This window comes from Gymnoscopelus braueri (genome assembly GCF_963280865.1).
Source record: "Gymnoscopelus braueri genome assembly, chromosome: 10".
NCBI classification, from domain to species: Eukaryota; Metazoa; Chordata; class Actinopteri; order Myctophiformes; family Myctophidae; genus Gymnoscopelus; species Gymnoscopelus braueri.
The window spans coordinates 31100607-31127083 of NC_137611.1; the positions used below are offsets into that span (position 1 = coordinate 31100607).

The 26477-nt window shown below is 40.2% G+C and overlaps 2 protein-coding genes across 2 annotated transcripts; both read right to left on the reverse strand.

Annotated features, from left to right (window-relative positions):
• Window positions 1-6223: 6223 nt before the first annotated feature.
• On the reverse strand, window positions 6224-7275 carry ptf1a (pancreas associated transcription factor 1a; the record flags this gene model as incomplete). Its single annotated transcript, XM_080440106.1, has 2 exons — window positions 6224-6426; window positions 6615-7275. 2 exons carry the CDS (start codon window positions 7273-7275, stop codon window positions 6224-6226), a joined length of 864 nt encoding a protein of 287 aa, XP_080296232.1.
• Window positions 7276-9966: 2691 nt separating this feature from the next.
• LOC308093506 (E3 ubiquitin-protein ligase TRIM68-like) lies at window positions 9967-26244 on the reverse strand (the record flags this gene model as incomplete). The annotated part of the gene is made up of 3 exons (XM_080439843.1): window positions 26120-26244; window positions 20425-20861; window positions 9967-10102 (listed from the first exon to the last, which is right to left on the reverse strand). The coding sequence occupies exons 1-3, from the start codon at window positions 26234-26236 to the stop codon at window positions 9967-9969; spliced, it is 690 nt and encodes a 229-aa protein (XP_080295969.1). The 5' UTR covers window positions 26237-26244.
• Between the last annotated feature and the right edge of the window lie 233 nt (window positions 26245-26477).

Consider the following 26477-nt stretch of genomic DNA (forward strand, 5'->3'; position numbering starts at 1 on the left):
TAGCATGTCGTGCATTTTTTTAAGCTGTAGGCTATGTTTTCCTTTAAAATATAACTTGCCCGAAATAACCCAAATTCACAAAGCCACGAAAAGCACTTAACAATCTGTACATTTTAAAGATATGTTTCTGAAAATGTGAGATTCTTTATACTCTCAGATTTTCGATATGAACCCAATCTCCACCATTTCCATCATCTCAATGTATTTCGTTTTTCTTTTCTTTTTTTTTTCACATGATGACTCCTTCTCTCTCTCTCTCTCTCTGTCCTGAAAAGATCCAGGACGTCGTCATCACGTGGCCAACAAGAAAGAGACTGTAATATTTCATTATGGGGCACGCAAAAGCTGTGCACAATGCCTCTAATATCCACCCGTCTTTCAGAGCCAACAAAGATCATAGCGAGACGTCTTTATGGCTAATTCAGTCAAAGGCACAATATCCCGTTCCCCGGTGCAGAGGTCAGGCCTATGGTGTATGGTGCAGCAAGGGGGCCAGCTGGCTCTGTCATAAAGCCCTCAACACACTGTCATAATAATGTGCTCCCATAGACCGGCCTTAAGTTGAAACTATACTGATTTAACCAACCCGATACACAAATACGACAAACAGTTATCATTTGACTTAACTGAGGTTGTGAAAGTGATAGATGGCCGTACTGTGTTCAACCGTTGGCATGCAACGATGTAATTCAAATGAATTATATTTTATCATCACTGCAACATATAAGCGCTAACAATTCGATATATTTTTTTAAATCACGCATAATGGGTCATTTAATTACGCCACCGTCCTAAATCACACTAGCATTGCCTTGCTAAAATACAGTTAAGTGAAACAAAATTAAGTATATAATGTATTATAAAACAACACGTTTTCACAAAATATCATAAGATGGTCCACAGCCTCTCTCACACGTCTGCTGTTGTGCGTCGTAATTGTTAAGGATTTACCATGTTTCCAATCGATAACAATTTAATGCCCCCATGGATGGATTATTGTTGTGTTTCTCATATAGCTGACTGAGATTATGACAAATGTGTGATCCATGTGCGCATCATGTGACGCACCATTACGCAACGAGTTAATAATTACAGCATGCTTTTCACTTTTACGCACGAATGCATTGCATGCCTTTTTGGAGTTAACTAATCATATGTCGTTGTTATAAATAAATTACAGGCTATCTACACGCTAATTTATACCATTGTGCGCCCCGCCCCCTGTCCTTAGAATTCAATATTCCACTTTCAGTTAATCGGCATAAAGTGAATTGAGGTATGTTTCATGTACGAGAAATATATAGGCCAAGTTTACGTCGTTTCCCTTCTGTTACCCACTGCCCAGAGAGTGTAGACAAGAGATTGACTGCAATCTGGAGTCCCCAGTCTGAAAATCACCATGGATTTCCGTGCGCAAAAACACAGCCCTTTTGGAGACAACATAATCCCTCTCCAAGTTCAACTTTTAAATAATTTCCCCCAAAAAATTAAGTCAAGTTCGTTTAGATTTCCTTTGTCTTTCTATTGCTTAGACACTTCTGTTTTGTAATTAACTAGTTTTTTTTAAAGTTTTTTTTATCTCAATGGAAAAGAGCCCCGCTCAGCCTATGCGCGCATCGGAGCCACTTGTTGCCTCGCACTAAGTTGGAACCATTGAGAAGTTAAATATCCCGGAAAGAACACAAGTTACCATCTCAAGGGCTTCCCCGGGACAAAGGACCAGCGCCTTAGCCCCATATGCTTAATGGCTACAGCCGTCCAGCCATTATTAAAGGTAAAACGTGGCCCTTTAAAAGTTGGAAAGGCTCCTTTATTTGATTTAGATGGAGCACTTGCGCACAAAACGCACGCCTCGCCATTGACTCGGTCCCTTTTTCTTTCTTTCAGCAGGCTGAAGCGACCACCACGTCGTCCCTTGTTTCATTACAACATAAGCTTTTCATCACCCGGCTTTGTTCCCGGTGAAAGTAATGCTGTGAATCAAAGAGATGACAATATTTTCCATCAGCTTGGAGACCCCGGACAAGGGCCCTCGAGCTTTGGCAAAAATCAGAGCCTGTTATTCATCCTGTCACTCCGCACCTGTGGTCCCCGCATTCAAAGTACACAAACCTGTCCCTATTAACATTAATTATTCACAAACAACACAAAGGCTGAAATAGAGCAGGTTGAAGTCTGTTTATGGCTGCTAAATGTGTTTTTTTTTCCCCCTCTGAAGATGTGCCCAAATCTTTTTCTCTCTCTCTCTTTCGCTTCACAGCAGAGTGCCCGTCTCTCTCTTTCAGACTTGAGTAGCTCTACAGTTTCACTTTTCAATCGCAGCATCTGCTTAATCTTGCGGATCAAAATATGAGACACAAAAACATACGTAATCGAGGATTTGTTAAATCCCAGTAATGAGTAATCAACGCGTGGAAGACAATGGCGCAGGATGGTGAGAGCCGGATGGTTCGGGGGGCACGCCGCATGATAGTTTGTTCTGGAGGGGAGGAAACGCCAGGTGATGGCAGGAAAACGCTGTGTCCCATGAAGGAAGAGTGCTCCCTCTTTTCTCTCCTTGAAAAATTAGCAGACATAAATTTAATTGCCTTATCAAGCCAAAGCGAAAAAGGCCTCGCTGTTAATTGACCGGAGATGCTCGGAGGGGGGACAAAACAAACCCTGGTGAATGTTTGGGCTGGCTGGCCCGCGCCGTGAGCTTTCAGTCCATGGTGTCACATCATTGAAAATGTGTTTTATTATTGCAAAACGTCATGCTTTACAGTTCCCATATTGTGCACGGGACAATGGCCTGATGGAACATTAAAGACATAGAAAACGGTGCCAACTCGTTTCGAAGACACTGTAAGAGGCCTCTCTTTGCTTGCTTTTAGGCAGCTGCTGTCCAGGGACTCGGACGCAAGGAAAAGAAAGGACACTAAAGTTTAAAATACCAGGTGCATCCCCCAGAGAACGAGACGGGGACGGCTCTGTTACAGCGGGACACACGGAGGCCGTTATAAAGATATAATGTAGAGTGTGAGGCCGTGTAAAATGGAAGGGCGCATGGGAGGCAATGCTCGCATCTCTTTGGCAACCTCCCCTCCCTGTGTCTCGGGTTCTCTCTCTAGCCCACATAGCCCACTGTGCAAGGCAGGCCTCGCGCAAGCACCTGTTGGTTTTAGCCAAGCCTTTAAAGACACATACATTGCCCTTCATCCCAAATGGAGTGTATTAGCCCTTTGCAGAGGCATTTATTTATTTAACATATTTATTTGTTTGTTTGTTTGTTTAACTTTTGGGTTTCCAAGACGAAGTTCCACTGTTGTTTTGGTTGCAGCTGGACCCGGATACCACAAGCATTCGAGATTATTTTAATGAGTTTTATTATTAAATCCACAAGCACATAATATAGGCCTATTAGCCTACATGGGCGCGATAATAGCGATCAACTAATTTGCAGTTTATGCTAATCTCATTAAGCGTCTCTCTCGAGTTAGCTACCATAAGGCTTCATGCGGATTTGAGAATATTTAGTCTATGCATATTATTTCATTAACTCTCTTTTGATTAATCTTTAAATTAAACATGAATTAGATTAAAATGCGTGTAGCATATAGCCTTGATACGCCTAGAGACAAACTTTTTGCATGCTGCGCAAATGTTTGTTTTAGATTTTGACTGAAACAAATGTAAGCTAATATTCGGAATAGACATAAGCCTATTGCATATGGCATGCATCATTTACAAAGCCACTGTCACTTTTCGTTAATCAGAATAAATATCTACTATCCAGTAAAATAGTATAGGCTATTATAGTGAACAATTTATGCATGGAAAAGCACAGCTATTTTGCTCAATTGTGTGATAGTCAATATAGATAATTATTCAAACGTGCGTGGCAGATTTGTATTTATTATTATTTTCATTTATTTATGTATTTATTTTTCTTGACATTTTTTTTAATCTATAGCCTACCTCTTCCACATGCCAAAGCACCTCGGTCGGTCTGCAACAGGTAGTCAAAAGGCTCTTTCCAGCCAAACACTAGCTGACTATGTGGTGAATTGACGCCCCTTTTCAGCACACATCGACCCCATTCTGCACCAAATCGCCGCTTGGCATGGTCCTCTAATGTTCAGCCCCGGCTTAAAAGAAAAGGAAATAAAACCTGTCAGACAGTAAAATGGTTGTCCCCTTTAAAGCCTTGCCAAAATCGCGGCCGAGACTGACAAGATAGCCCGAGTATTTCAATCTCCCCAATACGGCTGTCCCTTCCGCTTGGCTGGTACCGGACCAAAGGATGCTTAGAAAGTTTTCTCTCTCTCACTCTCTCTTTGTAAATGCGCGTTGCATACAAAACCCAGCAAGCTCACAATAGCATTTTAGGTGCGCCACACAATGATACTACTGTTTTAAGTGACTAAAGTCCCTTCTTCTTCAGAGTGAAATTGTAAACGTTGAATTGTTGCCCGCCCCTCCCTGCGAAATAGATGAAGTTGCTGCGCATTGACCGGACAACATTTGACTTTCTAATGGCTGTAATAAGATTACATGCTCTGTGTCTGCAGGCTTACAGTGCCGATGCACTGTGCAGGAGTCACAGCCAGGTCTCGACTCTACTCCCCAGAAGGGGAAAAACAATCTTAGATATAATGATAATCTACAAATGATGTAGGCTATTTCCTAAACAACTTTCCAAAAATAATGTAGCCTAACATATTTTACGGCATAGACTGTAGGTTGAAAAAAAAAACAGGCTATAAAATACGAGCCACAATTAATTGTATACAGGCGTATAATGCATTGCAACAGAATCGGTGACAAATTCATATACTGTAATTAAAAGGCAAAAGCTTCAGTAACCTATAATACGCCTTAATGGTCAATGCATAAAAGATTAAAGACAAATTAACCGAAATATCAACTGGATCTAATAAATATAGTCCTACCTCTTATATACTATACCTCATATATACCTTAATAAATATTTTAAAGTCCATAAAATGCAACAAATCCAGAAGTGCCAAGCAAAGCGCAGAACAAGCCGTTTGTATGGCGAGTCAGTGAGTGACTTTGCGGGTTGAGGGGCATACGGTGGCATAATATATGTGGCTGTGCATTATTGTCATCTCTAGGGGCTGACTGACGTAGGACGTGGGACCAAGGGGACACATGTTGGAGGCATGCCGCTATACCACGGGAAAATGTGGCCTTGTCGCACCTGGTCGCACAGAGCGGGGCATTCAACAGCCTCATAGCCTGCAGCCTGTGCGTCCAGACCCCCAGCGACAAGACAATGCTTTTCGCCATAATGCACGTTCTGGGGGCCATGCAGACACTTCCAGCTGATTTTTTTTGCTATACATGTTTGTTTTGATTAGCATACCATTTGCATATTTTATGCAATGATATTTATTGGTCGGCTATTAAGAGTGATTATGGACAGACCTTGCGCAGTACGCTACCGTCTGTCCGTCATTCATCCTTTAACTCCTTCATTGTTAATCTGGCCTTCTGACCAGAAATCAGAGCTGTATAATCACATAATAAACAAGGATGGCTGTTATATCTATGTACTAAATTACCAATATATCCTTTCCATTTATTTATTTTCGCAATTTATCAGTTGAACACAGACTGCATATCATATTGTTCCTTCTTGTCTGACAACCCCACCTTTAATTGCCAAAATAGCCTACATGAAGTGTATCTTGTAATTATTCTGTGAATAATAATGCTTATTACAGAATTTGGTATATCGGTGTCGTTAATTGGTTTATAGAGCTCGAGTAAATGGGAAAAAAGCATGAATCTGTTTTAAATTATCAAAAGATTTTATTTGAAAATTGCATATAAATTAAATCATTGTACAATATAAAAATAGTAATTTTTTCCTCATATCAATTGCTATTAAATTAAAACATAATATTACAAAATTGCATGACAGACACATTAAATACACATTTTCTACATGATTGCCAGTTGCCAGAAATACAAAAATAAAGATAGATGTCATAAATATGTACAAAAAAACGTTAAATCAACATACAAATCATTATCAAAAATATCAACAACTTATGCATTTTTACAATGTGCTTTCAAATGCAATATCCACATCAAGTATTTCGTCACATTTATAAAATGTGCATTGTAATAAAAAATAAAATAAAACATCCCGTTTCAAGCTGAAGTGCTGCAATTTAAAAGTTTTTTAAAGTCAGTTTGGGGTTTCCATTTTATTTCAGGCCACCAAGCCGAAGGGGGGCTCATTCTCGATGTTGGTGAGGGAGGACTTTATGTGGACTTTGCGGGGGTCTTCAGGGGTCCAGACCTTCGCTGTCCGGATAATGTTCTGGTCCCTCAGCTGTTTCTCGTCCGTCCACGACAGAGAGTGTCCGGCCAGGGGAGGCAGGCCGTAGTCGGGGTCACTGGGAGACGGGGATCCTGGAAAGAGAGAGAGAAAAAAAAGACAATTGGTCAATTAAGTAAAACAATATGACAAATGATATGATAGGTCATCATTAGGTCTTTCTGCCGGACCAAATGATGTCCTATAATGATCAAAGTAAAAGGTTTTAGCTATATTCAGGGTGCATCATCATCATCATCATCATTAAGGAAGGTGAACTTACTCGTCCCCCTGTGGCAGATGATGACCTTCTTGGGCTGCGCGTGCGCCTCGCTGCTGCTGTTCCTGATGGGCATGTCTGACTGCACCAGCTCCGCCAGGAAGTTGATGTATCCGATGGCCAGGCGCAGCGTGTCCACCTTGGACAGCCGCTTCTCGTAGGGCAGCGTGGGGATGTGCGAGCGGAGCCCCTCGAACGCGTCGTTGATGGACTGCATCCTCCGCCTCTCGCGGACGTTGGCCGCCTGTCTCAGGTGTTGCATCTCCGTCTCGGATCTCATGCGCCTCCTGCGCTTCAGGAGGTGGAGGTGATGGTGATGGTGGTGGGGGTGGTGGTGGTGGCCGCCGGCCCGAGGCGACAGCTCCTCGTCCGGCGTGCTGCCGTCGGCGCAGCCGTAGGAGAAGGTGGAGGAGGAGGAGGAGAAGGAGAAGTTGCCCAAGTCGTAGTCTCCGTCGTGATCAGGCGCCGTTCTCCCACAACTGTCGTCCTTGTAATAGTCTTGGAGGTGGCTGGTCAGGAACTCCACGTCCTCGTCCAGAAAGTCGTCCGTGTCCATGGGACCGTCGCCTCTAGAGGACTGGTCGGTGAAAAAGTCGTCGTCATCGAAGTAAGGAGGGGAGGAGAAAGAGTCCAGGCCAGAGAAAGGGTCCAAGACAGTGTCCATCTTTGTCCCCACGTCTCCCTTTTTTGATCCTCCCAATAGGAACAATAAGAGTGACCAGCCGTGTTGTTTCTCTGTTGTGTTTTTTGGACGGTCAACACTTTAGTTTTTAACTTGACTGACCGGCACGCGAGGCTTCTTTATAGCGACATCCATAGTCGCGTGCCGTTCGCCGAGGGCGCCAACCAATCACAGCTCAGTCCGTGAGGCGCACCTCGAGATAATCCTCGGAGGGCCACGCCCCCTATCCACCACAGCTCTCTCACTCTCAGTCGTTTTAATACCAATTTAACATTTTAGAGCTTATTACATTTATAGTGCCTACTTTACTATTCATGTTTATGTCATTTAATGTGTTAGTATTGTGTTGTTGCAAAATTAATGAGATATTTACGGTTAGGTTATTGGTGCTGACAATCTGGTCATAAGCTTGTAGATTAGCATTTTTTTAATAGCAGTATAAAATAGGGCTTAATTCGTTTTGCAAAGTGACAGTAACTAAAGTTGTCAAATCATTGATTAGGGGAGTAAAAGCCTTTTACTCCAAATGTTGTACATTTGCCTCAGAGATGTAATGGAGTAGAACTTAGAAGTATAAAGTAGGATATAGCCTATAGAACATTTACATACTCAACGTAAAAGTAGCATACCTCAAAAATTTACTTATAGTAGCCTACTTGCATGTCATGAAAGATTTGTTTTGAAGACAAACCACATGCACTAAAATCCTACATGTTGATGTATTGCTGTGCAGAGAATGATATGGTGTTACAAACATCAATTCAATATTTTGCATGATGTGTTTGTAAGATGATAATATACGCTTATTGACGTGCTCATACTTTCAGTATTTTTCGTTCTGTATGTATCCCATTCAGACATTATTTCTCTGAATAAGGACAATAAACACACCTTTTCAATTGACGCTATATATTCATTTCGGTTTGGGTGATAGTCCTGTCATTTCGGTTATTTATTTCTGCCATATGACACAATATTTTCCCTATAAAACGTTTCTCGTCTTGAGCTTGCAGCATATAGATTGAGATTGAGGAAAACACTATCAAATTAATAATAATTGCAAAATTATGTTTATTTCTCGATCTCTTATGTAAATATTAAGTCACACATGATGACTATGTAAATAATTATTTATCTAACCAGACCTGAATCTTTTTGAGTGTTTTTATTGTGGGGGGGGGGGTCTCCTTTCTCCGCATTGCCAGTCTCAGTAACCTGCTTGCAGACCAGAGCTCTATTGACAGAAACAGGTACTTGTCATAAAGGACCGGCGTAGTGAGGTGACAAGCTGCAGTGACCCATAGAATTGCAGCGCTGTAAGCGTTTTTTTGGTCTAGTGGTTTTATACCTTGTGTGCAGCACAACAGGGTTTGCATATGCTTTTTTTTTCCACAGTACATAGTCTAGGAATAACAGTCTTCAGCATTGTGCCCATGCAGCATATAGGCCTATTATTATTGCACTTGCGTTTATTAACACAAGGCATGGCCATGCAATGCGAGTTTGTACTCATTTTGAAAGATTGAAAATAATGAAGCCTACTACTTTAACTTGTTTTCATGCCAATACCTTTGTACTTTTATTCAAGTAAAAGTTGTAATATAGGACTTACTTGTGTAAACAGAGTATAGGCTATTTCATTGTGTTTTTGCTACTTTATATACTTTAAGTAAACAATCTGAGTATAGGTTATACTTTTTCCACTGACTGCGGTCCAGGGCTCCACAGTCCAACATGGGTTCTTCAGCACAAGAGAAGAACCCATATTTGCAAGTCATTTATTTGGCGCATAAGTGGGCCGCACTATAGTGCCATAAATGGATGCACCAGTAAAGTGGTCGACGGGCCACTTGTGACAGCCACTATAACGTTTTTATTGGGGAGAACTGGTTGACAAATAAAAGCCCAGCGGTGGCCCCCGGGGGCCCGCGCCATACACTGACACGTCGCACGACAAATGAACAACCGCCCGGTACCTGAACATGCAAACCAGGACCCCAACTGGTCTGGAGTCGGTGTAAGTACGCATGTGTTCACTCCTTTCATATGGGGACACAGTGAAAGGCCAGGGGAGGGGGGGGGGGGGAGACTTTGTTTGCCTGAGAGAAAGGTCCTTCTTTCAAACGCACTGTGTGTGTGTGTGTGTGTGTGTGTGTGTGTGTGTGTGTGTGTGTGTGTGTGTGTGTGTGTGTGTGTGTGTGTGTGTGTGTGCGTGTGTGTGTGTGTGCGTGTGCGTGTGTGTGCGTGTGTGTTGGTGGCGGCGAGATGGCAAGCTGCAGCACGGCGCACGGCCGTGGGAAGAAGGCCACTTGTGCCAGTCAATGCAACTTGTCGCGTTATAAATGAGGGGGCTTCTGGTACCCCCCCCCCCCCCCCCCCAGCACACACACACACACACACACACACACACACACACACACACACACACACACACCTGATTTATGGGCGCGCGCGTGTGTGCTCACTGCGCGCGCACACGGCACGCGTGTATGGGTTGAGAGGAGACGTCTACTTTCACATTGTGTCGTCGTCGGGGTTCGGTCCAGACTTCGACACATATAGGTGAATTGAAAATGTGGGTTTTCAATCATTTATTCGAACATTTATTTACTCCTTTGGTTGTTCTTGTTTTTTGTTTAAGTGACCGCTGGTACCTGGGCAGGTGACTGGTCCTTATATGAAGGGGCTCATTAATTCGCTGATTTCCCTCTCTGTGACGGGGCGGACCGTGACGGGGTGTGACGGTACATTCAGCCATTGAGCGGTGTGACATGTGCCCGCTGGCCCTGACATGCTGCAGAGCGGAGAGCTGCATGGGAATGGGAACACACGGTGTCCTCACGGAGCAGGCGGACGCTCAGAATTGCGCAGCAAACTCTATAAATGAGACGTCATAGTGTGACGGGTCACGGTGCATTAAAACAGTGGTTCCCAAACTTTTTAGCTCAAAAGACCCAAAAGAGAAATTAGACCGGTTTGCCCGGTACCCATCTACGAGCTCACAACTTGGCATGAAGCCACATGTTGTGAGCTTGTATCTGCTATTTTCATGCACTAGTTCTTATACATTTATGGAATTTCTTAGATTTTTTTGATTTTCCATTTTTTATTCAAGAAATTCGCTTGAAAAATCATTGAGGGGATTTTTGTTTTGTTTTGAAATTTACTCGTGACCCATAAAAATGTGTCCCCGACCACTGTTTGGGAAAAAGTGCATTAAAACACTCTGGTAACAGCAGCACTGTGGTGGTGACGTGCAATTTTGACGTTTGTTTCTCTGAAATATTCAATACGCTTTCACCGACTATAGGCTTTTGGTGGAGAAAAACGGAAAGGAAATGAGAAAAAAGTGAACTATACAGCTAAATGTGTCGCATTAGCCAGAGCTAATCCCCCACAGCGGTGATCCAGCACTAATCCATGTAATCTGCGCCACAACAGGGGATTAGCAGATTGGATAACTCAAATACAAATTAAATGGATTTACTGAACTACATATCATTTTAACATGGAACGTGTTTGAGAATAATAAACACACTTTTTTGAACTATAAACAAAATGAACAGTTTTGTAAATACAAAATAACATGAACAGCATTTCAAAATTAAAAAAAAAAAAAAATCACCTGTTGATTTCCTGAAGGCTATAGGCCTAGAGACCGTGCTTTGTCGTTTTTTGACAAAACATCTGAAAAACGACATTTGTCACTTAGCAATCTTTAACAAAATTATAAAGCCCCTTTTCATCAAACATGCAATGAATAACGTTCACTGTCATGATTCATGAACGATGACAGATCATGACACGAGTAAAGTCCGCCAACAGACCGAGGCGCACGGCCAGTTTTGTGCCGCACAATTGCACTTTTATGCCAACATTACACGCGTTTTTCTATTCAACATTTTGGTGACCTGTTACCTGAAAGACTCTACGGGGGCGAAAACGTCCAATGACGAATGAGGGACACGCGCGCGCGCGCACACACACACACACACACACACACACACACACACACACACACACACACACACACACACACACACACACACACACACACACACACACACACACACACACACACACACACACACACACACACACACACAGAGTGTTGGAGTCATGGGAATCCAGCCACATGCGCGCGGGACACGGATATAAAGCGAGGAGAGGGACGGCCGCTCGGTCTCCAGATTGCCAGACAAATTAGAACAGCTTCCCGTATGGATCTGCTGGTTAATGAATGCAAACACATGTTGAAATCATCCTTTTCTTTTAGATTAGTGGTTCTCAACCTGTGGGCATAATTCTTTATCTCAAAATATATCTAAAAAAGAAAGAAAATAAAAAGACCATTGCTGCATCAAAAGTAAAGTAATCAACAAAATATAAAAACTGGTCAAACAATGGCCAAATTGTCAAATAATATAAGAAAGCCGGCTATCGTCACAATATTTATCTGTGGAACTGAGTCAAACTAAATGTAATGCCTCAACTCCTACAATTCCAAGTGCTTGTCAGGGTGGGCCGTGGGGGGGTCTCCAGTTCAAATATGATTATTTTGGGGGGTCGCGGCCTGAAAAGGTTTAGAACCAGTGTTTTAGATGAACAAATTGTTCCTTCTTCATGTTGTTAGCGCTCTGCAAAGGTGGAGGCCAGAGCATTGATAAAAATGTTACATGAATGTAAACAAACAGAGGCTAAAAATAGTCTGGCAGTTGGCACTCTCCAACCACAAGTCCCCATTCTCCCCCTCTTCTCTTCCTCCCTTACCCCTTCTCCCCCAATCCCTTACCCCCATCTTTCTCTTCCTCCCTTACCCCCCCCCCCCCCCCCCCACCCCCATCTATTTGTGCTCTCTCCAATTATGTCATTTATCATATCACTGAATGAGCGACGGAATAATTGAGATAATGACAGGTCATTGAATGTCTTTCCTTTCGATTCACGTCACTGCATGTATTTTATTTGGATAAATGATTGTCACGTTGCGGTGCAATCCATTTGATGTCATTAAAGCCCGCAGAACGTCCATTCTCCATCGCTGCTACAGGTTGTCCTGCATGTTGAATGTGCAGCACAGCCTGCAGTGACAGAGACTTGAATGAGAAATCCATTAATCTAAATAAAATCAAGCGACGCGGCGTTTCCCATGACACTGAGAGATAGATGCACAGATAATGAAAGTGTTTAGTCCACTTTCAACCAAATTTGATTAGCTCCACACACAGCATAATCCTCGGTGTTGTGTTGTCTAAGCCTATTTTCAGAAGTGTCAGAGTAAAATGGGGTTACATAAACACTCATGATTCTTTGAGCTTAGTGTGCTATAGTTCGTTCTGATCACTGCAGATAGGCACACACACACACACACACACACACACACACACACACACACACACACACACACACACACACACACACACACACACACACACACACACACACACACACACACACACACACACACACACACACACACACACACACACACACACACACACACACACACACACACACACACTTTAATTTATTTATTTGGAATTTTCTGTTCCCCTGCCCTATACATCATATCAACATCCAAATATATCAAAGTAAAAAAAAATGCAATGCCGGATCATGATCAGTTGTCTACTCTATACTGTATAGACACAATAGGTGACAGCATCTTTTCCATTTACAGTGACTGCCAATAAGATGTTTTGTGCTTAGTGTGCTTCTTCCAGTGAACTTGGCTGTCAAGTGTTACATTTATTCCAATGTGTGTGACCGTGTGAAACTACTGTATAAACACTCCCAACCTGTTACCTTTATACGCTCAGAGCACTGGCATGTTGTAATGAACCTAGATACTGCACTTTATCTCAGTGGTTCTCAAACCTTTTAATTTCAATTACTCCCAGTTTGGTAAGTATTATCAGTGGTTCTCAACCTGTGGGTCGGGACCCAGGGGGGGTCCCCAAATGATTTTGAGGGGTCCCCAGATGATTTGCCTAATGTGCAACATTGTTCTCACACAACAGTAAACAAAACAACATGCAGTGTACAGAGTATCTGCATATTTCTAAATGTAAGGACTTAATATCTTTTTAATACCTCTAAAAGAAACAAAAAAGAAAAATAAGAACATTACTGTGTTAAAAGAAATCAGCCAGCTATAAACAATTGTCAAACATTGGTCAAATGGTCAAATATTACCTGAGAAAGAGGCAAAAAATAAATAAATAGCCGTACATGTAGATCTGCTATTTTCACAATATATCTGTGGAACAGAGTCAAACTAAATGTAATGCCTCGACTCTTATTCCAAGTGCTTGTCAGGGTGGGGGGTCCCCAGTTCTAATGATAATTTGTTGGGGTTGCAGCTTGAAAAGGTTGAGAATCACTGCTGCTACATTAGACCACAGACCAGAGTGTACAAATGGAACCAAATGTACCCTTAAATGAGCACTTCACCCATTTACAACCTTATCTTTATATAATTGGACCTCATCACTAATGCTCATAGATGTTCCGTCTCCTCTGCATCTTATTGGTGGGCTGTGGACAGTTCAGAAACCTGCCTAAGAAATCAATCGAAGTTAGCATGCTGAAATAGAAGACATTGTTCTTGCATTAATAAAACAATAATAACCCATGATGTCACTGGCAGCAGGTTTCTGAACTGTCCACAGCCTTCCTCTGAGACACAGAGTGAGAAATGGTTCCATCTTAAAATGAGAATGAGCAAAGACCAATTATATGAAGATAAAGTTGAAAATGGGTTCCTTTAATGGTCCATTTGGTTCCATATACACTCAGAGTTACAAACCTGTAAGGGTCCATTTTATTCCTAACTATCATTTAGCTGGGGACCCCCTGGAGCCCCCTCAAGATCCCCTGGGGGACCCCAGCCCAGACCCCACTTTGAGAACCATTTACTTATAGTAGCTGGTTAAACAAAGTTAGCCAAGTGAAGTAACTGTAGATGCATCCAGTAGTTTGTGAATAATCATACATGGATGCAACAGCAAGATAAAGATGTATTTTGAGCAAGGCAACAATATGAATATTTGGTCATATCGTTGCCGTGCTCAAAATAAATCTTTATATTTTTTCATCAAAGACAGTCAGTCCACACCATTTGGGAGTAGTATTTCTAGTAGTAGTATTTCTAGTAGTAGTCGGCTATTTCTTTTAAGCAGTACTTTTTTGGTCATATATGTAGTAGGCCTACCCTCGAGCCATAGCCTCGGTACCCAGACTTTTAACCACTTAAACCCCAGCATGGGGAAAGCTTTTGCTGAAAATACACTCGTATTATTGAGCCCTGCCCCTTAGGGATTCCTGTTATCCATATGGGGTTTAAGTGGTTAATAGAGCCACTGATCCCTGCAGCGCTTCCTTTTCTCTTTTTCTCTTTTTAAGATGCTGCATTCTGTCAGACTAACTTTGTACTGAACACATTTTCCGTGAGTGATTGATAAAGATTAGTTTCCATATAAATTAAATTGTCAACATTAAACTACTCGGTGTATTAAGAAGACTAGGCGCTTATTGGTTGTGAAGGCAATCCAAAAGTCTTTCATCGACCAAAGTGGCGTGTGTCTGTATGTATTTGCCGTTGTATGTCTCCCTCTGGTGGCTCTAGCCAGGTAGAACATTTGAGCTTATTTCACTCATTAAACCAGGCATCTGATGATGATCCATAATATTTTGTATCATGCCTGTAAACACACATGTGTGCATGCATTAAGTGGACTATTATAGTAAGAGTAAGATTGTCCACCTCTGAACGCAATTATTACATCTTCTTAATATTACATTCTTTCCATTGATTGATTGAATATTTTATTAGTCAGAAATGTAAAGCATGAGGTACAGTCAGTCAGACATTAAGGCTAAAAGGATAACACAAAAAAAGGTCCTGGGGACTTGTTTCCATTGTGGTCCTATGTATTCAATTCATCAACGTAGCATAAAAAAATAACACAATAATACAAAACACTGTACAAAGGAGAAAAAGGGAAAACGGTGTCAGGGCACATCCACATTTTGGTGGCAGAGTTGTAGAATGAGAATTTTCCCATGTTTGTTCTATAATATATTTCAAGGTTACTTGTCAAATGCAGTAGTTACACGCAGTTCAAATATCTTTACAATGACCTTTGACTTTTCCTTTTATCCTGTTGTTGTGTTCCTAGGTCATCCATAAACAAACCATATGTCAGCCTTATTAGTTCCATAAAGCATGTAAATCCCCTTTTGAGTGTTTAATTAAATTACTGCCATTTATTTGCATAAAGAGGCCAAGAGAAAGGCATATGGATAGACAACATCAATATGGTGTGCCATTTGGTCCAACATATTGGATATATGCATATGCATTTTATACATTTGAAAACTTGTGAAATGGGAAATTCTACATAATGAGTACTTTCTACTTTTGATACTTTAAGTACATTTTGATAACAATACTTTCGTACTTTTACTTTTAGTATATTTTGGATTCCTTTTGCCCAATATTTATTGTCCATGAGATATGTGGGAGCTTATATCCACATTGAATAATTGGCAGAATGCCCACATCTGTCTGGGCTGATTAAAAACGCCTTTGTTGACCTGCTTTCCACTCTGGAAATAATTACCACCATCATCTCCTTTTGTCCATAAAGTTTAAACCTTTGAAACATCTTAGTTGTGGACTACCGTATTCATAATGTACATTTGTTTTTAAGGATTGCAATATTATTAATTTAAAAAATAAATGCCCCCTCCCCAAACCCACCCTGTCTCTGCACACACACACACACACACACACACACACACACACACACACACACACAGTGTGTGTGAGTGTGTATCAGCGGGGGGCTAGGGCATTCAAACATTCATCAAGTCTGCCATTCAGTCCCACAGCTTAGCCCATGCTGCCGAAGCTGTTAGTGCTGCTGAATAGTTACCTCGGCGTGTCATTGTGTTGTGTTACGGCTCAAGTTGGAACAATAATGAGTATACTGTACATAGAGTAAAGTACAGTACAGCTCCATCTGTTGAAACACTGTCACTATCAACCCACCCGTACCTTTGTCTAGTGATTAATTGGCATTAAAAATAATTTAAAAAATGATTATATATATATATATATATATATAATGACATAAAAGACTGTCCAAGACGTAGAGTTTGTCACAACAATACAACTAAATGGACACACTACAAACGGAAGTCAAGTTCTGTAATGATTGCTATAGCCTATGTCACTCAAGTTCAACCTGAATATGCAATGCAGTCTTTCTGTGCATAAATTGTATTAGAACTATATATGGGCATATCCCCGATTTAGTAAGTTGCAGTGCTATCCACGAGTTTCCAGTGTCCCATGAGGCCTCGTGTGAATTATGGGCATCACTTCCTGTTGTCTGTCATTCAATTCATTTGAGCGATCAGTGTCAGTCAGTCAATAATAATGTGGGAACACAACCTGACAGAAATTATAAAGGGTCATATTTGTCTGCCTAGTTACCCTACAAGACCTCCCCCCACACAGCTGATTCAAATTAATGATCAATGGCTGATATGGCTTTTGACACTTGCTCTTAGCAGTAGCCTAAATTCCTGTCCCGTGTTTCATTCTTACTGGCTGCTGTTGTGACACCTGAGTCTCTGCATGGGGATTAAATGGTGCTTGTTAAAGGGACACTTCACCCAAAAAAAACATTGTTTCAATGGATTAGTCACCCCATGGAGACTTGAATTCATGTTTTAGCGGTTCCGGTAGGAGATACAACGAGTCGTTGTGTCTCCTACCGGAACCGCTGCCTACCGGTCCGCTGGTCATCAAATTATTGTCTTAGGAATGAGACAAAAACTAAAAAATATCCATGAATTCAAGTCTCCATGGGGTGACTAATCCATTGAAACAAAGTTTTTTTGGGGTGAAGTGTCCCTTTAATTGACTTGGGCGCTTCATGATAAGCATTGATGATCGTTAGTTTGAATCAGCTGTGTGGAGGGATATCTTGTAGGGTAAGTAGGCAGAATATATATGACCCTTTTTGATTTCTGCCAGGTCGTGTTCCCACATTGTTGTTGACTGATTTGATCCCTATAATGAACTGAATGACTGACAACAGGAAGTGATGTTGATGCCCATAACTGACACACACCCTTTTCCCCAGTAAGCTCCTTGGGAAACTTGTGGATAAATTGCAGTTAACCCTGTAGAACCTGAACTATGAAGGAAAGGTCAGAAAATTCCAAAATTTTGAAAAGGGACACTTTATTGGGTCTTAAAACATTTTTGATTTTGTTTTATTTTTTTTAACATTCCTTTGTATCATTTATTTGTTGTATCATATTTGATACAAGGGGTATTACAAGGGGTATTTCAAGTCGGTTTTACTGCCTCCCCCTGGCCAGCCGGGGCGCCTGATGGAGGGGAAAGTAACTGGTTGGAATAACGTGTTCCTTCCACGCGCTACGTCCAACCAGGGAAACTCTCCCCTGTCAGGTGATAAGAAGGTCAGTTGGCTCTCATGCATTGAAGGAGGCATGAGCTCGGCCCTGGCCTCCCTAGGTTGGCAGACGGAGTGTAGTGCCCAGGATTACATAGAGATTGGCACTGGGTGTAAAAAATAGGGTTACAAAATCGTGGGATAAAAATTTGAAAAAAATTAAATAAAATCAAGTCGGTTTTAACATTACAAAAAAAACAAAACATTTATTTTAGACCTGTAGTATCAAATATGATACAAATCGTAAAGGACTATAGACCTGTAGTATCAAATATGATACAAACACTTTTGACATAATAAAAAACAAACTCAAATGCTAAATTTTGAGAGCTCATAAGTGCATTCAAGTTATCCAACACTTATTTCAAAATATTACTAAAGATATACTAGGAAAACTTACCAGAACTGCTTAAAAAATAATTGTTTGTTTGTAGTGCATCAACCTCTCCTGTTTAGTTGATGGCAGCCATTTTGGGTCAGACCACCTGAGGCTCTGTAACTACCTGCAGTGCAAATGGTATGGTCCAGGGGGAAGTGGGGATGTGTCAGATATGATACAACAGGTTCTTGGTCCAAGTATTGATTACACTGATTTATTAAAAAATCAGTGTAATGTGTGTATCATATATGATACGTTTGGTGACATAGGGTTAAGACACTTTTTTTATAGTGTGTGTGCTGATTTTGCCCTTAAAATGACAAGATTACAATCATGCTGGGTATTAAACTACCCCCCCCCCCCCCTTAATTAGTGTATCAATTATTTAGTCATTAGGCCTACATTTCCACGTACATGACAAGGCTGTACAGCATTTTCACAATTTCTGCCAGTGAAAAGTATTTGTCCTGTGTGGAGTTGAGACTTGTTTGTTGACTCAGAGCTGATATGACCATCTCTGATAAGGACATTCTTCCAGTGAACTTGGCTGTCATGTGTTACAGTAAACACTGCCTAGTAGATTAATTTGATTTCAGATCAATGCTGAGCGCATCTCAGTCCATGCCCGTCCAGCTACATGTACATGTTATACATACATTATGGGCAGTGGTGGAAAGTAAGTGCAATTTTGAGGATTTGTACTTTACTTGAGTATTTCCAATACTTTTACTTCTACTCCACTACATCTCAGAGGCAACTATTGCACTTTTTCTAACTTTAGTTACTAGTGACTTTGTAGATTTGGATTATTATTACAAAACATACATTAACCACTTCAGCCCTATACATTTCGGCCATTTGAAAATAGCCGATATAGATCTGCTATTTTCAAAAGATTTTTATACGTTTGAAAACTTGAAATGGGACATTCTGTATAATGAGTAGCCTACTTTTACTTTTGGTACTTTAAGTACATTTTGATGCCATACTTTTGTACTTTTACTCAAGTGCATTTGTAATTCTAGACCTTTACTTGTAATAGAGTATCGCAGTATTGATACTTTTACACTGATACACTGATTATGCGTTTCCTTGTCTGCAACCATACATTTATTAACCACAATGTCATTATTATTATTTTCAAACAAATGAATGAAAACCTCTCGAGGAGAATCAATTACAGTGAAGTGGTTCTCAACCTGTGGGTCCGACATGATTTTGAAGGGGTCCCCAGATGACAATGAAGTGAGAATGTAAGTTTTTAACTTTGTAATACCTCAAAAGAAAAAATAAGAAGAAAAATATAACCTGAGCTTTGATCATTTTATAGTAGCTTTATATTAATGTTGAATATAGTCTATAGTAAATACAATAAAAATATAACCTGAGCTTTGATCATTTTATAGTAGCTTTATATTAAAGTTGAATATAGTCTATAGTAAATACAATAAAAATATAACCTGAGCTTTGATCATTTTATAGTAGCTTTATATTAAAGTTGAATATAGTCTATAGTAAATACAATAAAAATATAACCTGAGCTTTGATCATTTTATAGTAGCTTTATATTAAAGTTGAATATAGTCTATAGTAAATACAATAAAAACATAACCTGAGCTTTGATCATTTTATAGTAGCTTTATATTAATGTTGAATATAGTCTATAGTAAATACAATAAAAACATAACCTGAGCTTTGATCATTTTATTGTAGCTTTATATTAATGTTGAATATAGTCTATAGTAAATACAATTAAAACACATAACATTGAATGATTGAATCCTTTATTAACAACATTATTAGTAAAAAAGGAACAATTTTGTACATACAAGGTTTTTACCTGACAACAACGACTTACTTCATGCTTACAGTGTATGAATATACAATATGTGTATGATGTTCATGATATGATCTGTGATGAGTGGTAATTATACAATATCAACATTAGACAAAAAGGAAATAAAATACGAATGATTGTGATATAAAATTTAGGTCATACTGACAGGAGAGATGATCAGAGGAGCAGAGTTTTTACCAACATAATTAAGATAAGGACTGAAGTATGGATATAGTTTCTCAGTGAAGGTGCAGCCAGTGAAAGAGTAGAGATGAACTCTGACCTCCACATCATAAAAGGAGACCAGACCCTCCTCATAATCCACAAACACTCCCACTTTCTGGACCTCCTCTCTTACAGGGAGGAGGACATGAGGGCCAGCAGCAGCCGGCATTAACTTATTTCTATTCCACAACCCTAACCTTATGGGGTCAGCAAGAGCCTCATACTCATTTCTATACAACCTTATAGACCAGTAGCCATCGTCAGGGCTCAGTGTGATTGGTCTCTTCCTGTTGATGGACTCTCTGACCACTCCTAGCTCCCAGGCAGTCTTCCCTTTAACCTGAACCTCATAGTAAAACCTTCCTGAGGAGAAGCTTTGTTTTCCTAAGACACTGACAGATGAATAGAATCTCTCTTTGTTGTCTGGGAGATTCTTCCTTATGTTTCCATGACTCACTTGTTTTCCATCCTCAGACAGGATGAGTTTGGTATGTGCTGTATCAGGGTCCAGAGTCACATCCACTGCATATTTCTGGATCATCTTCATCTCAACATCACTCACATTCTTCATCTCCTGACTGAGTGTCTTCACCAGCTGAGCCACAACATGTTCTTCCAGTTCTTTAATACGAACCTTTAAATCAATGATATTATAGGTTAATGTGTGATAATCATCATTTACTCTCATTTATTACTCTTACTCAGTGATTCTCAACGTTGTGCATTTCAAGGACCCCCAGTTGGATATACATTAGACCATGGACCCCCATTTGATGTGATTTATTTAAATCTCTGGGACCCCAATCTACACTGTAAAATGCTCAGTGTTAATGTAACTCTCAGAGTGTACAAATGGAACCAAATGGACCCTTAACGGTCCATTTGGTTCCATTTGTACACTCTCAGAGTTACAGAGCTGTAAAAGGGTTCATTTGTAACCCTGGTGGTCCCCAGACCCAACGTTAGGAACCAGTGAAGTAGATAAACATTAAAATCATAATTTATTATTACTTTTTTAAATGACTTTATGGAAAATAAAAATACCTGCTGCTCTTTGATCTTCTTGTCAGAATCACTCAGCTTCTTCTCCATCTCTTCCTCCAGTTCTTTAATACGAACCTTTAAATCAATGATATTATAGGTTAACGTGTGATCATCATTTACTCTAATTTATTACTCTTACTCAGTGATTCTCAACGTTGTGCATTTCAAGGACCCCCAGTTGGATATACATTAGACCATGGACCCCCATTTGATGTGATTTATTTAAATCTCTGGGACCCCAATCTACACTGTAAAATGCTCAGTGTTAATGTAACTCTCAGAGTGTACAAATGGAACCAAATGGACCCTTAAGGGTCCATTTGGTTCCATTTGTACACTCTCAGAGTTACAGAGCTGTAAAAGGGTTCATTTGTAACCCTGGTGGTCCCCAGACCCAACGTTAGGAACCAGTGAAGTAGATAAACATTAAAATCATAATTTATTATTACTTTTTTAAATGACTTTATGGAAAATAAAAATACCTGCTGCTCTTTGATCTTCTTGTCAGAATCACTCAGCTTCTTCTCCATCTCTTCCTCCAGTTCTTTAATACGAACCTTTAAATCAATGATATTATAGGTTAATGTGTGATAATCATCATTTACTCTCATTTATTACTCTTACTCAGTGATTCTCAACGTTGTGCATTTCAAGGACCCCCAGTTGGATATACATTAGACCATGGACCCCCATTTGATGTGATTTATTTAAATCTCTGGGACCCCAATCTACACTGTAAAATGCTCAGTGTTAATGTAACTCTCAGAGTGTACAAATGGAACCAAATGGACCCTTAACGGTCCATTTGGTTCCATTTGTACACTCTCAGAGTTACAGAGCTGTAAAAGGGTTCATTTGTAACCCTGGTGGTCCCCAGACCCAACGTTAGGAACCAGTGAAGTAGATAAACATTAAAATCATAATTTATTATTACTTTTTTTGGGCGGTGAAACCGCCCCTATATGTGAGGTTTGGATATTTGCACCCCCCAATCCTGCGCTGTGATTGTCCACCAGTGTACCCCCTTAACCCTGCACCGTGATTGGCCAATCACAGTCTATTCAGGACTGTGATTGGCTAGTAAAACATGACACATGTGCATAGCCCTATAAATAGGACTATGCACTTAAAAAAAACACATTTATGTTTTTTTTTAAGTTAGGGGTGTACAATGGTTGGTCCACAATATTACTTTTCTTTAAGTGAACTTCCATCACTGTGATGACTACTGCGACCACACCGCCCACTTCACACTGAGTGTGATTTTTAATGACTTTATGGAAAATAAAAATACCTGCTGCTCTTTGATCTTCTTGTCAGAATCACTCAGCTTCTTCTCCATCTCTTCCTCCAGTTCTTTAATACGAACCTTTAAATCAATGATATTATAGGTTAACGTGTGATAATCATCATTTACTCTCATTTATTACTCTTACTCAGTGATTCTCAACGTTGTGCATTTCAAGGACCCCAGTTGGATATACATTAGACCATGGACCCCCATTTGATGTGATTTATTTAAATCTCTGGGACCCCAATCTACACTGTAAAATGCTCAGTGTTAATGTAACTCTCAGAGTGTACAAATGGAACCAAATGGACCCTTAAGGGTCCATTTGGTTCCATTTGTACACTCTCAGAGTTACAGAGCTGTAAAAGGGTTCATTTGTAACCCTGGTGGTCCCCACACCCAACGTTAGGAACCAGTGAAGTAGATAAACATTAAAATCATAATTTATTATTACTTTTTTTGGGCGGTGAAACCGCCCCTATATGTGAGGTTTGGATATTTGCACCCCCCAATCCTGCGCTGTGATTGTCCACCAGTGTACCCCCTTAACCCTGCACCGTGATTGGCCAATCACAGTCTATTCAGGACTGTGATTGGCTAGTGAAACATGACACATGTGCATAGCCCTATAAATAGGACTATGCACTTTAAAAAAAACACATATCTGTTTTTTTTAAAGTTAGGGGTGTATAATGGTTGGTCCACAATATTACTTTTCTTTAAGTGAACTTCCATCACTGTGATGACCACTGTGACCACACCGCCCACTTCACACTGGGTGTGATTTTTAATGACTTTATGGAAAATAAAAATACCTGCTGCTCTTTGATCTTCTTGTCAGAATCACTCAGCTTCTTCTCCATCTCTTCCTCCAGTTCTTTAATACGAACCTTTAAATCAATGATATTATAGGTTAACGTGTGATAATCATCATTTACTCTCATTTATTACTCTTACTCAGTGATTCTCAACGTTGTGCATTTCAAGGACCCCCAGTTGGATATACATTAGACCATGGACCCCCATTTGATGTGATTTATTTAAATCTCTGGGACCCCAATCTACACTGTAAAATGCTCAGTGTTAATGTAACTCTCAGAGTGTACAAATGGAACCAAATGGACCCTTAAGGGTCCATTTGGTTCCATTTGTACACTCTCAGAGTTACAGAGCTGTAAAAGGGTTCATTTGTAACCCTGGTGGTCCCCAGACCCAACGTTAGGAACCAGTGAAGTAGATAAACATTAAAATCATAATTTATTATTACTTTTTTTAATGACTTTATGGAAAACAAAAATACCTGCTGCTCTTTGATCTTCTTGTCAGAATCACTCAGCTTCTTCTCCATCTCTTCGGCTACGGCTAGTACAGTGATGATTAGGGTACGGGTCAGGGGATGTTTGTAAGGTTCTTGGTTTGTGTTGGCAGTTTTGTCTTCATCTGGTTTAGCAGGTTGAGGTTCTTCTCCCAGTTCTTTAATACGAGCCTTCAAATCAATGATATTACAGATTAACGTGTGATAATCATCATTTACTCTTACTTATTACTCTTACTCAGTGATTCTCAACTTTGTGCATTTTAAGGACCCCCAGTTGGATATACATTAGACCATGGACCCCCATTTGATATGATTTATTTAAATCACTGGGACCCCAATCTACACTGTAAAATGCTCAGTGTTAATTTAACTCTGATAGTGTACAAATGGAACCAAATGGACCCATAAGGGTCCATTTGGTTCCATTTGTACACTCTCAGAGTTACAGAGCTGTAAGGGTTCATTTGTAACCCTGGTGGTTTAAATGTACTCTTTACTTTTTATTAATGACTTGAAAATACCTGCTGCTCTGATGATTTATTTAAACCTCTGCAACTCTAATCTAAACTGTAAAATGTTCAGTGTTAATTTACTCTCATAGTGTACAATTGGAACCGACACGCGCACGCGCACGCGCACACACACACACACACACACACACACACACACACACACACACACAGCTCTGTACCGAATTGGGAAACACATTGTATAGGAATATAAGGCTATTTATCAACTTTAAAAAGAGTCATAAGAGTCATTGGACAGGCGTCTCATATCCTACTCTTCTCCCTGTGTGATGTTTGTCTGTTTGTTTGTTGTGTTTTTATTGATGTGATAGTTTGTCTCTTTTTTGTTTATTTATTTATTGTCCTCTTTTTGTGTGTGAAGTTTATTATGTGTATGTATGCATGTTGGGAAGCCAGTGTATATATGTATGTATACACAATATGTGTATGATTTTCCTGATATGATCCAATCATTAAAAAAACGGTTAAAATAATTAAAACATATTTTTGTATCAAATGTAGACCATACTAACAGGAGAGATGATCAGAGGAGCAGAGTTTGTACCACCGTTATTAGTACAGGGTCTGAAGAATGGATATACCGCGCTATTCAGCGGCAGCTCCTCCAGCCTAAACCCTACCCTAAACCTGTTAAATACGGATAATGGAGCTGCCCTGTCCCAAAATGTTATTCTAGCACCTGCTCTACCCGTCACCCATTATGTCGACACCGTTATTTGCGCGTGGAGGCATGCCCGTGGGCGTGTTGTTGCTATATCCCCCACATTGCTATTCTGCACACACACATGGGTACGGCTTTGGGAGGGGGGACAGTGGGTTCTAAAAGCACCCGCCAAGTGCACACAGACACTGCAATGGCTTTGTGGAGACAGGACGCAAGTGCGCACCTCTCTCTACTAGGCTATTATTGTCAACAAATCTCTGTGATTCTAATTTTACTATAATCAGCAGAAGGAAGGGTGTCAATTCCTTGTGTCAATTGTATTTATATAAGATGATAGTCTATTTAAATAACACAATTTGTAGAGTGTACAAAGAGTGTACAAATGGAACCAAATGGACCCTTAAGGGTCCATTTGGTTCCATTTGTACACTCTCAGAGTTACAGAGCTGTAAAAGGGTTCATTTGTAACCCTGGTGGTCCCCAGACCCAACGTTAGGAACCAGTGAAGTAGATAAACATTAAAATCATAATTTATTATTACTTTTTTTAATGACTTTATGGAAAATAAAAATACCTGCTGCTCTTTGAACTTCTTGTCAGAATCACTCAGCTTCTTCTCCATCTCTTCCTCCAGTTCTTTAATACGAACCTTTAAATCAATGATATTATAGGTTAACGTGTGATAATCATCATTTACTCTCATTTATTACTCTTACTCAGTGATTCTCAACGTTGTGCATTTCAAGGACCCCCAGTTGGATTTACATTAGACCATGGACCCCCATTTCATATTATTTATTTAAACCTCTGGGACCCCAATCTACACTGTAAAATGCTCAGTGTTATTTTAACTCTCAGAGTGTACAAATGGAACCAAATGGACGGTTCCATTTGTACACTCTCAGAGTTACAGAGCTGTAAGGGTTAATTTGTAACCCTGGTGGTCCCCAGACCCAACGTTAGGAACCAGTGAAGTAGATAAACATATTAAAATCATAATTTACTCTTACTTTGTATTAATGACTTCATGGAAAATAAAAAATACCTGCTGCTCTTTGATCTTCTGGTCAGACTGCTGCTTGTCTTTTTCCAGATCCATGATGGATTCCTGGGATCCTTTCAGATCCTGCTCCAGCTTTCTGTTGACTCTCTCCAGGTCCATGTGGAGCTTCTTCTCTTCCTCCAGAAAACCCTCCAAATGCACAATAATACATTTCTACATCATTATTCAGTAAACATGAGAGTCCAAAACATCACATTCACTTCATATTTCATTTAGGCATTTAGCAGACACTCATCCAGAGCAACATGAGTGTGTGTATGTGTGTGTGTGTGTGTGTGTGTGTGTGTGTGTGTGTGTGTGTGTGTGTGTGTGTGTGTGTGTGTGTGTGTGTGTGTGTGTG